The 16,228-nt window shown below is 48.3% G+C and overlaps 1 protein-coding gene across 1 annotated transcript in view; it reads right to left on the bottom strand.

The window, feature by feature from the left end:
* The window catches only part of nbeaa (neurobeachin a), a 1,435,335-nt gene that overhangs the window by 1,056,647 nt on the left and 362,460 nt on the right, over positions 1-16,228 (bottom strand). The window contains exons 20-21 of the mRNA XM_072477018.1: positions 14,440-14,563; positions 6,612-6,804 (exon numbers count right to left, since the gene is read on the bottom strand). Coding sequence (XP_072333119.1) covers positions 6,612-6,804; positions 14,440-14,563 — 317 coding nt within the window. The remainder of the gene's footprint in view (positions 1-6,611; positions 6,805-14,439; positions 14,564-16,228) is intronic.

Raw genomic sequence — 16,228 nt, 5'->3', positions numbered from 1 at the left:
TGGCAGGGTCATATGCTTGATTTTCATTAGCTGCTCTCTCAGAGGATCAGAGTGAACTCCAAAAACGATTTGGTCTCTGATCATGGAGTCAGCAATATCACCAAAGTTGCAGGACAGCGCTAGCAGGTGGAGGTTAGTTAAGAAGGAGTTGAAAGATTCATCTTTACCTTGTAGATGCTGTTTAAATATGTAGCGCTTAAAGATTTCATTGGTGTCCACTTCACAGTGACTGTCAAACTTGTCCAGGATGGTCTGAAACTTTGTCTTGTCCTGGCCTTCGGTGAAGTGAAAAGAGTTGAAGAGTTTGATGGCTTGATCACCCGCTGTTGAGAGGGGAAGCGCGATCTTCCTTGCATCAGACGCACCCACGATGTCTGAAGCTTCGATGTACAGCAGAAACGTTTGCTTGAATGTCCGCCAGTTGGCACTGAGATTGCCGGAGGTCCTGAGCTGGTGAGGAGCCTGAATCTTCTCCATGGTGCCGGGATACATTCGCTAGTCGTCACAGAACGGACTGAGGTAAACCACCTAGATTAAGCAGTCTCCTGGTTGCATGTTATGGACTCTGGGATAACACAGGCTGCAACTGGATGCAGCTTTAACCAAAAGATACTCCAGACCTTTAAGTTAGTTCAATCTGATTTATTGAACCAGCACAGTTCTCTATGAGTTCGACTTTCTGCTAACCTAAGTGTGGTTACTCTGACTGACTGAACCAGACTAGCTCGTAGCCACGTGCTGGAGGTGTGGTACTGTAAATACACCCTGACTCACTCTGTAGATGTTCATCAGTGGAAAGAGGCGGAGTGTGAGTGCGTCATGCCTTTTATAGTGAGATACCATCCCTGAGTGTCCTGCCTGCTCATTGGTCATGTCCTGTTCTCTGTGTTCATTAGCTGCCTGTCTGTGCCTGTCTGTATCTCATTATCTACATGTCTGCATATCATGACAACCATAAGACGTAGGAGCAGAAGTAGGCGATTCAGCTCACAGAGTCTGCTCTACCATTCAATGGTGATAATTCTCAACACCACTTTCTCTCCTTATCCCCATAACCCTTGATTCCTTTACTGATTAAAATCTTGTCTATCTCAGCCTTGAACATACTTAACAACCCAGCCTCAACAGCTCTTTCCGATAAAGAATTCCACAGATTCATTACTCTGAGAATAAATTCCTCCTCATCTGTCTTAAATGGGCAAGCCCTTGCTTTGAGATTATGCACTCTGGCCCTAGACTCTCCAATAAGGGGAAACAACCTCTCAGCATCTATCCTTCAAGCCGCCTGAGAATCCTATATGTCTCAATAAGGTTTCTTCTCATTAGCCTAAACTCCAATGAGTACAGGTCCAACCTCTCCACATAAGAAAATACCTCCATACCCAGAATCAACCTAGTGAACCTTCTTTGGGCTGCCTCCAGTGCTGGTATATCTGGAGCAAAATTGTTTACACTATTCCAGGTGAGGTCTAATTAGTGTATTGTATACTTTTAGCAGTACTCCCTATTTTGATACTTCATTCCTTTTGAAATAAAGACCAACATTCCATTTGCCTTCCCTATTTACCTGCAGACCTTGCATGGTAGCTTGTGATTTTTGCATGAATGCCTCCAAATCCCTCTGTGTTGCAGCTTTTTGCAGTCTTTCTCCATTTAAATAATATTCAGCTCCTTTATTCTTCCTAAGGAAGTGCATAACTACACATTTTCCTACACTATATTCCATCTGCCAAGCTTTTGCCAACTCACTTAGCTTATCTATATCCCTCTGTGGACTCTTTTCTGTCATCCTCTTGCCTTCCCACCTATTTTTATGTTATGCACAAACTTGGCAACAGTACAGTCAGCTCCCTCGTTCAAGTCATTAATATATATTGTGAATAATTGTGGCCCCAGCACCGCAGTCCTTTTATCCCAACTCTTTCTGTCTTCTATCACAGTTAGCCAATCTTCTATCCATTGCTAATATACTACCCCCAACACCATGGACTCTTAGCTTATTAAGTGTGGTACTTTATCAAACACTTTTTTGAAATCCAAGTGTACTACATCTACTGGGTCCCCTTGATCTATCCTGCTCATTAGCACCTCAAAGAATTCTAACACATTTAGTAAGGTATGATTTCCCCTTCATTAAGCCATACTGGTTTGATTATATTTCTAAATACTCTTCTATTACATCCTTTATAATGAACTCAACATTTTCCAAATGACAGATGTTGAACTAACTGGCCTATAGTTACCTGTTTTTGGTCTCCCTCCCTTTTTGAATAAGGGTCTTACATTGGCAGTTTTCCAATCCTCTGAGACTTTTCAAAAAGTTAATGATTCTTGGAAGATTACCACTAGTGAATGCACTATCTCTGTAGCTGCTTCTTTAAAATCCAGAGTTCATCCACCGAATAAATCCCAACTCGCTATCTATCATTACAACTGGGGAATCGACAAAGATCAATTCAATGCCAAAGAACAGAAAAAGAGGATGAAATGACACCCAGGTGCTCGAACAACCTCCAATTCAACAATAGTGGGAACAAGATACGGAACGGCGAGAAGTCCTCTGAACTGGTGAACCTATGGAGACATTGGGGGGTGGGGGAGGGGGCGGGGAGAGGTGGGATAGTAGTAAGGATGTAAATATATGGGGTAACTGGGATAACTTGTAGTTATGTTGGATAAAGAGAGGGGGAGGTGAGTATAAGGGTCTGTTACATAATGAGTTAACTTGGATTGAGTACATTTCTGCCCTCACAGCGATGTGAGAGGGTGCGCAGAGGTGGACAGAACCGAGTGTAGAGGCAAACATGGAGGCAACTTTTAGTTTTGCCTTTCACTCGACCTATTTACATAGTTTCTAGTTGTTCAAAATACTTACTGTTGAGCAACCTAAAGCTACGAATACCTTTAGGCCTACCGAATTATGCCCAGCACCATAAAACATACTTGAAATAAGTTTCTGATCAACTGTTTAATGGGTTGAAAGTCCAGCTTCTTGCTAATTAGGCAACAGTGATAAAGTGCATCAGAGTGACCAAACAGGTGGATGAGGGTAAAGCAGTTGATGTGGTGTATATGGATTTCAGTAAAGCGTTTGATAAGGTTCCCCACGGTAGGCTACTGCAGAAAATACAGAAGCATGTGATTCAGGGAGATTTAGCAGTTTGGATCAGAAATTGGCTAGCTGGAAGAAGACAAAGGGTGGTGGTTGATGGGAAGTGTTCAGACTGGAGTCCAGTTACTAGTGGTGTACCACAAGGATCTGTTTTGGGGCCACTGCTTTTTGTCATTTTTATAAATGACCTGGAGGACGGCGTAGAAGGATGGGTGAGTAAATTTGCAGATGACACTAAAGTCGGTGGTGTTGTGGACAGTGCGGAAGGATGTTACAAGTCACAGAGGGACATAGATAAACTGCAGTGCTGGGCTGAGAGGTGGCAAATGGAGTTTAATGCAGAAAAGTGTGAGGTGATTCATTTTGGAAGGAATAACAGGAAGACAGAGTACTGGGCTAATGGTAAGATTCTTGGCAGTGTGGATGAGCAGAGAGATCTCGGTGTCCATGTACATAGATACCTGAAAGTTGCCACTCAGGTTGAGAGGGTTGTTAAGAAGGTGTACTGTGTGTTAGCTATTATTGGTAGAGGGATTGAGTTTCATAGCCATGAGGTCATGTTGCAGCTGTACAGAACTCTGGTGCGGCCGCATTTGGAGTATTGTGTGCAATTCTGGTCGCCGCATTATAGGAAGGATGTGGAAGCATTGGAAAGGGTGCAGAGGAGATTTACCAGAATGTTTCCTGGTATGGAGGGACGATCTTATGAGGAAAGGCTGAGGGACTTGAGGCTGTTTTCCTTAGAGAGAAGAAGGTTAAGAGGTGACTTAATTGAGGTATACAAGATGATCAGAGGATTGGATAGGGTGGACAGTGAGAACCTTTTTCCTCGGATGGTGATGTCTAGCACGAGGGGACATAGCTTTAAATTGAGGGGAGATAGATATAGGACAGATGTCAGAGGTAGGTTCTTTACTCAGAGAATAGTAAGGGCGTGGAATGCCCTGCCTGCAACAGTAGTGGACTCACCAACACTAAGGGCATTCAAATGGTAATTGGATAGACATATGGACGATAAGGGAATAGTGTAGATGGGCTTTAGAATGGTTTCATAGGTCGGCGCAACATCGAGGGCCGAAGGGCCTGTACTGCGCTGTAATGTTCTATGTTCTATGAGTATAAGGTTAGCAGCAGAATTGTCTGTTCCAGTAAGTGCTGACGCCGGGATTGAATTGGTGGTATTCTACAACAGCAAAATTGGCGACGTTCCCAGACCAATTCATAGACCATTAATGCGCTAGCACCGGGGCCATGTAACATGATCAATTCTAATAAAAAAGTGTCTGAATCGCCAGAGGACGGATTGACACTCAAGAGGCTGACAATCTGCAGCCATCTATGCACCAAGCTCTGTGAGATTCCAAACAGGTCCCCACTCGGTGCCTGGAAGGACCCCGTTGGGTAAAGGTTCAGGATGACCGCCATCGTAACAGCCACCGGGATCGGGTATCCTCCCCCATCCTCTCACGGTGCCAGGTGCACCATGATCTGGCACTGTCTCCTTGCTCAGCCGGAGTCTACGACGGCATGCCCGAACCAGCAGGTCCTCAAATGACAGGCGCTGTCGGTATACACCAGGATTCATGTGGAGCCTTCCCTTGCACCTCCTCCTCCTCTGCCTGTTGGGCGACCGGCTTTCCATACTCACAGGTTGCCTCCTGTTCCTTTGGGGCAGGCTCCGCCACTGCAGGGTCGCTCTCGTGCAGCTCCAGCTCGTATAGCCTCAGTGCATCCACCAGGACTTCGGCGACCAGGATGAAGGGCACCATTCCTGGTTGAATACTGAAGTCCATTGTCACCTTTCCTGCTGCCAGATGTATTGTTGGCTGCTGCTACTCATGCCAGCAGTACGCTCTACGGCCCCATCTGGCACCCTCCTGCAGAGGCCACTGTGGCCGCTGCCTTTTGTGGGCCGTTTGCTGCCCTGCCGATGGTCGGCAGCTGGTTGTGGGGGGTGCGGAGGATGGGGGCAACATTCAGCTGTTGGCACTCTGCACGACCAGGGGTCACAGTGGGCAGTCAGTGGGGTGTGTAACAAGATGGCTGCCTTGCAGACCGCGGCAATGGCAGTCCGTGCCTGAGCGCCCCAGTCCCTTGGGGATCACCCCAACCTCATGTCCAACCCCTGGTCACCTCTTGCAGCCACCCGCCCTCCCCAATTCTCCGCCTTTCCCGATTCCGGAGTTGGCCGACGGAGAATCCCGCCCTACATTTTTCACTTGCCAGTCAGTTCACTTCAGAAATTAAAAGCACACAAGAAAGGATAGATAAGCAGATACAGAAGCCTTATTGACAGCCAAGGTAGGGCAGCTTACTAAGTGAGCCGGTTACCAGCAACCATTGCCGAATTAGCATGAATAGTGAACTCTATGTTTAATAGCTCAGAAAGCCAGCTAATTAAATTAGAACCAGAAATCGGTGACTTTTCCCCATCCCTCATGAATCCAATACCCACAATATTCCTGTGCAGACGAGGATCACTATCAACAGATACTCTAATTTTGATAATAAGATTAACTCACACCGCATTTCTTTGTGCTAACAAATGTTGGCAGTTTCGGAAAATAATCTAAGGTAGGAAAATCTTTGAGCAGCAGTGCTGTTGTGACTCATGACATTTTGGCAACAACTATGACAACAACAGAATCTAAGAAAACTCACAAACCAATACATCTGGTGCACTTAGAAAACAAATAATTTAAATTGGCTCTAAGAGCAGGCCAGGAGCTGGATTGACAGAACAGTGTATTTCCTTCAGACCTGATGGTTAAAAACTTCATCAAGAGGAAAGATATTAGAGGGGGAGATATTTACCTTGCATGTTGTTAGTCAGAATAGTATACTTTAAGTCTATTAAAGTATCCTGAGTGGAGGACAATGTGAGAAATGAAAATTTAGTCAGAATAAAACAATATTAACTATTAAATTCAAACATAATGGGGACAATACTATGCAATCCAAAATGAAAGTGTAGCTACATCAGCGAGACAATCTCAGCCATTGATTCAAGGAGAGTTTGATCTAATTTTTGTACCATATTGGTTTAGAACTTTTTTTAAAAAAAACTACAGAAAGTGCTTAAAGAAAAAAATAAAACTGATTCCCATTTCATGGAATGATTTATTAGCAACCGAATTGGGAAATAGCTAAAATGACAAGACAGCTCTATTGCAATTTTTATAATTTACCAGAAGAGGGTGACAATGAACTGTCCATGACATAGTCTTCAGTTCGTAAACGTTTCTTACACAGTCAGCTGAACTGTATCAAACCATCTTAGGGATCAAGTTACTGCGCTCCATTGCAAATTATGTCACTGCCCATTACTCAATTGTCAGTATTAAAGAATTTATACATGGGAATTGAGCCTAACAGAGGCAATACAAAGGGCTTTCGAAAGACCACAGGAACACACTTTACAATTGAATTTGAACATTCACGTTTATAGAAAACCTCTGCCGATTTATTTAAATTAGATTTACGAATGAACAAACAGTACCTTGGAATGAGCTATTGAGAGAGTGTCTACCCAAACACGCCAGCCTCCCCATTCATACTTAATTGCATGATACAGGAGAATGCGGAAAATGTTGTACACCATCTCTGTGATTTTCTGTTCATCTGAACATTTTGGATTTATGTAACCAAGGGAGAACATCCAGTCTTGCCAAACAGAACACTGCAAGAGACACCTAAAAAGAACACACACAGTAGAAACGTGCATATATAGAATAGATTTCAACTCATGTACTGTTAGTTTCATCATCAACATCCATATCTCCTACGAGAAAATAAATTGTTAAACCTGCAGGAACATTCCTTGGTCATGCACATAAAGTTCAACTATGGTTGCTTCTAGATACATATTATGTATATATCTTGGGAGAAACACACCTTTCAGTTAGGATTTAATTTTAGAAAATATTAGAAAAGTGTTTTGTAAAATAGAAATGAGAGCATTAATTTTTGTAATCATTCCACATCAAGAAATTGATGTAAAAGTGTTTATTTTGAAAGAGGTGCTGTTTAAAGTTGGGATAATACCAGAATGGAGGGAAGATGTGACATCAGCACCTGTATTTGCAAATATCATGCATGCAGCAGGGGAGCTTGGCAAGGTGAAAGATATGGACAAACTACAGGACTTCAGCTGTTTTGAGAGGTGTGTGGACAACCAACAGATGCAGGTTAATGTAGCTAAGTATAAAACCATGCAGTTAACCACACAGCTATGGGATAATCAATAGATTATTAAGCAGAACGATTATATGGTTAATGGTAAAATATGTTCAAAAGTAAATCAGGAAAAAAAAGATCTGTATTATAATAAAACCTTAGTCATTGGTTACTGCCTTTTGTGGGGGCCACGAAGAGTCCAACATGTCTTTGTGAGTCAAATGAAACTTAACTTTATTTACACTTATATTTACACAGCACTAGTACTTTGCTACTGGTCTTCTCTCTTGTTGGTACCTAACTGTCCGACACTATTTGTACAACAGAAAAGGTTAATAATTGCCCTGCCCCCTTATTGAGGAAGCTCAAATTTCCCAAGATCCATGGGTAACCAATTGTCCCTACCCAATAGGATCTGTGCTGGTTACAACACTGCCAAAAATGAAAATGGTGCTAGGTACTATAATGTAAATTGAAGGAGGCACAATTTAATTTATGGTATGCCGATTAGCTGCACCTAAAGTATATGGTTTTGGACTTAATACAAGATGTAGTGAACTGAGCTGGAAAGGTTTTGTTTTTCGTTATTTACAACACAGAAGGAGGCCATGTGGCCCAGCGTGTCTGCACTGGCTCCCAAAAGAGCTACCTAGCCCATCCCATTCCCCAGCCCTATCTCCGTAGCCCTTTCACTTTCAAATATGTGTCCAGGGGCAAAATTCTCCGGAAACGGCGTGATGTCCGCCGACTGGCGCCCAAAACGGCGCAAATCAGACGGGCATCGCGCCGCCCCAAAGGTGCGGAATGCTCCGCATCTTTGGGGGCCGAGCCCCAACCTTAAGGGGCTAGGTCGGCGTCGGGCGAATTTCCGCCCCGCCAGCTGGCGGAAAAGGCTTTTGGTGCTTTTGTAAGGGCCCCAAAGAATCCAGCACGAGTTTTAAGGATACAAAATAATAAAGTTTATTTACTATAACAACATATACATAGCAGTAGCAGTAACTTCCCTTGCTACCTTCTCCTTCCTCCTGGTTCCTGGACTGGCCAGCTTATTTATAGTAGGAGTTTCTCCGCCCCCCTCATTGGGGAAGTTCATACTCCCATAGGATTGTGGGATAATCATTAGTCCCCAGCCAACCGTCAGTAGGCAGGTTATAACATCCCTCCCCCCCAAAGTCCAAGGAATCCACCGTAGGCCCTGGCGAAGGGAGGCGTCAAACTCGTTTGGCCGCAGGCCGGATGCCATTTGCACGCGGCGCTGGATCAGGCGGCGTATAACGAGACGGAGACCGGCGCTTCCGTGATGAACGGCGCGGTTGTCCATCCACGGCCTGTGGACCCGAGGATTCCCCCTCTGATTCATCCTGTGTCTCCATCTCGGAGTCAGAGTCTGCTGCCTCCGTCATGTCAGCGTCTCTGTCCCCATTCGGTCCCGTCATGACCTGCGCAGGTTTTGAGTGAGGCACCAGTGGAAGATTTGGAGGACTACCTTCCCTTGTTTCTCGTCTTTGCCGCTGTTGAACTGAGCTCCGGGGGCGGGGAATCTTTTGCGGGGATGATCTTCTGGACCGGACGTGGTCTACATGTTTTCGCTGGAGACGACCCTGGGCTTGCACTTGGTACGATATAGGGCCCGTTTGGCGAAAGATTACCCCAGGAACCCATTGGGCACCACCAGCAAAATTCCGCACGAATACTGGGTCACCGGGCACAAACTGCCGAATCGGACGATGCCGAGACAATCCCGGTCCCTGCCGTTCTTGTGTGCGGCGTACTTTTGCGCCAATGTCCGGGAAGACCATACTAAGGCGGGTGCGAAGTCTCCGGCCCATTAGGAGTTCTGCGGGAGCTACCCCAGTCACTGTATGGGGGGTGGTCCTGTACGTAAACAAAAACCGAGCCAGTCTCGTGTCCATTGATCCGGAAGACTGCTTCTTTAGGCCTCTTTTGAATGTTTGCACTGCACGCTCTGCCAACCCATTTGAAGCCGGGTGGTAAGGGGCAGTGCGGATATGGCGGATGCCGTTCACCTTTGTAAACCTAGCAAACTCCTCACTCGTGAATGGAGTGCCATTATCCGTGACCAGCACCTCGGGGAGGCCATGCGTGCTAAATGATAAACGCATTTTTTCAATTGTTGCGCAGGACGTTGTCCCCTGCATCTTATGCACCTCCAGCCATTTGGACTGGGCGTCAATTAGTAGAAGGAACATGGATCCCTGAAAAGGGCCTGCGAAATCTGCATGTAAGCGTGCCCAAGGCCGCCCTGGCCATTCCCAGTGATGTAGGGGCGCGGCCGGCGGAAGCTTCTGATGCTCCTGGCAAATGGAGCAGTTTTGGGCCACCTTCTCAATGTCGGTGTCGAGGCCTGGCCACCAGACATAACTCCGGGCCAACATTTTCATCTTGGTCACGCCCGGATGCCCATTGTGCAAGTCTGATAATATCAGCTCCTGGCCTTTTTCCGGGACAACCACACGCGTCCCCCACAAGAGGATGCCGTCTTCCACGCTGAACTCTGACAGCTTGGAGGAAAATGCCCGTAACTCGCCTGGGAGCTGTCTATGCTGCCCGCCATACAGGACTATGTGCCGAACCTTTGACAGGACTGGCTCCGTCTGGGTCCACTCACGGATCTGTGATGCCGTGACAGGCAAGGTGTCCATAAAGTTTAGGGTTGCGACCACCTCACCGGTCGTGGGGGTCGACATGGGGCCGGTCGATAAAGGCAATCGGCTCAGTGCGTCGGCATTTGCTATCTGCGTACCTGGTTTGTGCTCCAGAGAATACTCATATGCAGCAAGCAACAAAGCCCAGCGCTGGATCCGTGCAGAAGCAATGGGCGGTATCGGCTTATCCTCTCTGAAGAGTCCCAGCAGGGGCTTATGATCAGTCACGATAGTGAAATGGCGGCCGTACACATACTGGTGGAAGCGTTTCACCGCGAAAACCACTGCCAGGCCCTCCTTCTCGATCTGCGCGTACTTCTTCTCCGCTGCAGTCAATGTGCGGGAGGCGAAAGCTATCGGTCGCTCGGCCCCGTTCTCCATCTTGTGGGACAGGACAGCCCCAATACCATACGGGGATGCATCACATGTGACGAGCAAAGGCTTTCCCGGATCATAGTGGGTTAGTAACCCAGACGACGACAATTGTTGCTTTACCCGCCGGAAAGCGGTTTCTTGCGGCTGACCCCAAACCCAGGTGTGATTTTTCTTTAGCAGCAGGTGTAAGGGGGCCAGCGTAGTTGCCAGATTGGGGAGGAACTTCCCGTAATAGTTTACGAGACCGAGAAAAGAACGAAGATGCGAAGTGTCAGTCGGGGTGGGGGCATGTTGAATTGCACGCACCTTCTCTGCGACGGGGTGCAGACCCTCGCAGTCCACCCGATAACCTAGGTAGACTACTTCTTTTGCCTGAAATACGCACTTTGTGTGACGTAAACGGACTCCAGCCTCCGAAAGGCGTTGAAGGACAGCCTCCAGATTTTCCAAATGCTCTTGCTCCGACGTCCCTGTAATCAACACATCATCTAGGTAGACAGCCACACATGGTAAACCTCTCAAAATGCCCTCCATAACACGTTGAAAAATTGCGCAGGCAGAGGATACTCCAAAGGGCAACCGTGTATATTCATACAGGCCCCGGTGTGTGTTAATTGTTACATATGGTCGGGAGGCAGGGTCCAGCTCCAACTGCAGGTAGGCGTGACTCATATCTAATTTTGTGAATGAGAGTCCGCCTGCAAGTTTCGCGTAGAGATCCTCTATGCGAGGCATTGGGTATCGGTCGAGTCGGGAAACTGTATTCACTGTAAGTTTATAGTCGCCACACAAGCGAACTGTGGCATCTGGCTTCATTACTGGCACAATTGGTGCTGCCCAGTCAGCAAAATGGACAGGCCTGATAATACCCAAACTCTCCAAACGAGTGAGCTCCCCTTCTACCTTCTCGAGCAAAGCGTAAGGCACTGGACGCGCCCGGAAATAGCGCGGTGTGGCTCCTGGTTCAACTTGGATACGGGCTACGGCCCCTTTTATTTTCCCCAGACCAGGCTGGAATACCTCTGGGTATCGTCCTAGCACCTCAGTCAACCCTCCAGAAACTGTTTGGAGGATGTGCTGCCATTGCAACCGCAAATGGCGCAACCAGTCCCGACCCAACAGGCTGGGCCCATGGCCACGCACTACGATAAGTGGGAAACGCCCCTCCTGGCGTCCATAGACAACAGGGGTCATTGTAGTTCCTGCAATGTCCAGTGGTTCCCCCGTGTAGGTGGCCAACCTGGCCTGTGAGTCAGTTAGTGTAAGGGTCTGTATACCCTGCTTGATGCGGTCGAATGTCCTCTGGGCGATCACGGAGACTGCTGCGCCAGTATCCAACTCCATCTCCAGCGGGTGGCCATTGACCCGTACTGTCACCTTAATGGGGGCCACACGGGGAGCTGCCACACAATGCAGCTGCAGGCAGTCGTCCTCCGTCTCCACGTCCTCAGGAGTGGTGGCCGCAGGTTCATCCACATGGAAGGTACGGCCTCTGGGCTGGTCCCAGTTACGGCCCCTGGGCTGGTCCCAGTTTCGGTCGGAACGACGGCGCCTCTGGCGTCCCCAGGACCGCCGTCCGCGACGGGGTCGGCGCCTACAAGTCTGACACGGACATGGCTCCTCATCCATTGGCTCTGGAGAAGGCTCCCTTCGGGGAGGAATGTCCGATGGCCACTGGCGTCGGTCTGGTCGTTGCCTCGCCCAAGGTACCGCAGGAGTGCGGGGGGACGTTTTTGGGCGGAAAGGGTTTCGCCCCAAGGCATGCACTTCCATTCCCTGTAGCTCCTGTACTCCTCGCTCTGCGCTCTCTCGGGACAAGACTATTTGTATTGCCTGTTGAAAAGTCAATGTTGGCTCCGCTAACAACTTTCTCTGGGTGGCCGCATTGTTAATACCGCAAACCAAACGGTCGCGTAACATTTCTGACAAGGTCTCACCATAGTCACAGTATTCCGCAATCCCGCGTAGCCTGGATAAAAAATCGGCAAGGGATTCTCCAGGGGTCCTCTCAGCGGTATTAAACCGGTAACGCTGGACTATCGTGGACGGGGTTGGGTTAAAGTGTTGCCCCACTATATTCACAAGTTTGTCAAACGTTTTGGTGTCCGGCGCAGCTGGGTACGTAAGGCTCCTAATCACCCCAAACGTATGCGGTCCGCAGGCGGTGAGCAATGTGACCACCTGGCGCTCGTTTTCAGTGATATTGTTTGCCCGGAAATAGTAACGCATCCGTTGCGTGTGCTGGTTCCAGCTTTCCAGCGCAGCATCAAAAACATCCAAACGTCCGTACAGAGGCATGGTATAATAGAAAACAACTTCCAACCTGTATCCAACAAAAATCCAGGGAGGTGGCTTCAGCAGTGTAGACAGCTATTCACTTTTACCTTCGTCGCCAGTTTTGTAAGGGCCCCGAAGAATCCAGCACGAGTTTTAAGGATACAAAATAATAAAGTTTATTTACTATAACAACATATACATAGCAGTAGCAGTAACTTCCCTTGCTACCTTCTCCTTCCTCCTGGTTCCTGGACTGGCCAGCTTATTTATAGTAGGAGTTTCTCCGCCCCCCTCATTGGGGAAGTTCATACTCCCATAGGATTGTGGGATAATCATTAGTCCCCAGCCAACCGTCAGTAGGCAGGTTATAACAGGTGCCCTGCCAGCTGGCGCGGAAATGACATCTCCGGGCGGCGCATGCGCGGGAGCATCAGCGGCCGCTGACGGCATTCCCGTGCATGCGCAGTGGAGGGAGTCTCTTCTGCCTCCGCCATTGTGGAGACCGTGGCGGAGGCGGAAGGGAAAGAGTGCCCCCACGGCACAGGCCCGCCCGCGGATCGGTGGGCCCCGATCGCGGGCCAGGCCACCGTGGGGGCACCCCCTGGGGCCAGATCGCCCCGCACCCCCCCCCAGGACCCCGGAGCCCGCCCGCGCCGCCTTGTCCCGCCGGTAAGGTAGGTGGTTTAATTTACACCGGCGGGACAGGCATTTCAGCGGCGGGACTTCAGCCCATCCGGGCCGGAGAATCACGCAGGGGGACCTGCCAACCGTCGCGACGCGATTCCCGCCCCCGCCGAATATCCGGTGCCGGTGACTTCGGCAACTGGCGGGGGCGGGATTCACGCCAGCCCCCGGCGATTCTCCGACCTGGCGGGCGGTCGGAGAATCTCGCCCCATCTCTTTTTTGAAAACTCCAATGGAATTCACCTTCAGCACTCTCCCAAATAATTCCAAACCCAAATAACTCTCTGACTAAAGAAGATTCTCCTCATCTCACTCCCAGGTTGCAGAAAAAAACACTTGAATGATTAAGGGACAACAAGCAATCTGTCTAAAACTAGATTGCCAGAACTAGGAGTCTTCTTGTAGAGAAAAATAAGGGGAATATGATTTAGGTATTAAATTTCCTAACTGAAAATGAAATGCTGTAACCAAAATGTCAGGCGTTGACAGGAATCTGTGTTCCCAAAGTCTTGTTAAATTTAGTGAATTATTTTTCAAAATTTTATTTTTATTCAGTATTAGATATGCATAGAGTTACGTGCAAGTTGACACAGAAACAGGCCATTCAATACAACCAGTCATGTGGGTGTTTAAACTCCACCTGAGCAAATAATTCTTAGTGCATGTAGAGGTCCAGGGAGTGAAAGGAAAAAATTTAAAAAATGAAAGAGATTTTCTTTAAATGTAGTTCATTAAATATGGAGAAGCAGAAAGCCTGGGAAAAAGGTACTGAACAGTTCCAAAGTTTATTTTCAACAAGACAAATTTAAGAGAACATTTACAGAGTCCAAAGATGAGCAGGTTAGGTGCATTTGCCAAACTAAATTGCCCTTTAAGTGTCCAGGTTAGGTTACGGGGATGGGGCGGGGTGGGTGGAGGAGTGCTCATGGTAGGGTGCTCTTTCGGAGGGTGGGTGCAGATTCGATGGACCGAATGGCTTCCTTCTGCACTCTAAAGATTCTATGGTTCTATGAAATATATAATCGAACAAGCTCGGCTAAATTGATCTGCCATGCAAGTATGATAGTTCTTGAAATACAGATAATATACGTAAAAAAAATAAAAAGGCATATATATATATATCAGTCCCTGTTGGTTGTGTTAACATACCTTCTGTTTTCCCGACTGTTACTGAATAATTTTATCATATCCGATAAAAATAGACGTCTAACTTCCATCAGCTCATTGCTTGGTGTAGAATTTTTCAACAAAGTGGCAACCACCTTGAGGATCACTAAAAAAAGACGCAGTAAATTACACATCAAATTATATACGGATATAAGTAAGCTAGGAGTGATTTGCACATACAGGGTAAATCAGGTAGGCCATGGGCAAGCGTCACCTCACATAAAAACACAATGGCCGGGATTCTCCGAGTCCACGCCGGGTCGGAGAATCGCCGGGGGCGCAGGAAATTCAAATCACACTGCTCCAACGCCGGGCCACCGATTATCCGGCAACCGGAGAATCAGCGGCAATCGCGGTCGCCGCAGTGCCAGTCAGGGGCCGCTGAAATAGGCCCCGCGGCAATTCTCCGCGGGCGACCGGCCGGACTCCCACCGGAGTGGTTTACATCTGGTACCACCCGGCGGAAGCCCGGACCCGCGGCCATAGTGGTGGTCCTGGTGGGTGCGGGGAGAATCTGATTCCGGGTGGGGCCTCAGCGGTGTCCAGGCCCGCAATCGGGGACCACCGATCGGCGGGCCATCGCGATCTGGGGGGGACCTACCTTACTCCGTGCGGGCCCGCTGTGTGGCTCCGTCAAGTCAGCGGCGCTTGCGCCGAAGTGGGCCGCCCGCCGGCAGCCAGAGCTGTGGGACGCACGCCGGGGCCCTGTTGTCCAGACCGCACGGCCGCGCATGCGCACGGCGGCCACAGGCGAGAATCACTCTGGACTTTTTCCTCGAAAGTCCGGGGTGATTCTCCATTTCCAGCGGGCTAGCAGGGCCCCGCCGGCAGTCAGAGCTGTGGGACGCACGGCGGGGCCACGCTAGCCCCCTGGAAAACGTAGAATCACCCCAGACGTTCGAGGAAAAAGTCCAGAGTGATTCTCGCCCATTTTCCGGCGGGCGTGGGGACTTAGTCTCCAAAAGGGAGAATCCCAGCCAATTAGTTCTGGACTATTTTAGGTCCAATATACTTTAAATTTGATTAGTGCGATGAGTGATTGGGAAGGTGGGACACGTGGTCGGATAACTGCTACGTGAAAACAGCCAACAACACAATGAGCAGAAGTGCATCTAATAATATTGAAAAATACTCCAGAAGAGCAGGCGCCTTCAACTAGGGGGCCCAGATTTTCATAGTGGAGGATATCATTCAACGAGTGGTTGATGAGAGCCCAGGCGTTACTCAGCAGGAATGGAGTGAGGTGGCAAAGCACATAAACAAAACAAGAATTGTCCCCAGGACCTGGTTGCACCTCAACAGGAAAAGGTTTAATGACTTCACCAGGATTGCCAAGGTACGATTTCCCCATGACATTTCTTGTACTCTCCACACAGTTCTGCATGACCCCACTTATGATCCGGTATTATAAATCTTTTCTTTCCCTACTTTTCCCCCTCTTCAGAGCAACATGGAACAATTCACTGCACTTATTGTCACAAGTAGGCTTCAATGAAGTTACTGTGAAAAGCCCCTCGTCGCCACATTCCGGCGCCTGTCCTGGGAGGCCGATACAGGATTTGAACCGGCGCTACTGCCTTGTTCTGCATTACAAGCCAGCTATTTGGCCCACTATGCTAAACCAGCTCCTCTGCTTCTATTCTCACAACTAAGTTCCATGTGGCCATGCTTACTGCTTCTTTCTGTCATTATCCACACTATGAAAACTGTCTCAGATGTCTTGAAAATCTTCCATCAGGATAATTTTCCAACAGCAGAATCTGAGACACAA

Source organism: Scyliorhinus torazame, chromosome 15 (assembly GCF_047496885.1).
Source record: "Scyliorhinus torazame isolate Kashiwa2021f chromosome 15, sScyTor2.1, whole genome shotgun sequence".
Lineage (NCBI taxonomy): Eukaryota > Metazoa > Chordata > Chondrichthyes > Carcharhiniformes > Scyliorhinidae > Scyliorhinus > Scyliorhinus torazame.
The sequence above is the reverse complement of the archived record's forward strand: the minus strand, read 5'-3'. Positions and strand labels throughout refer to the sequence as shown.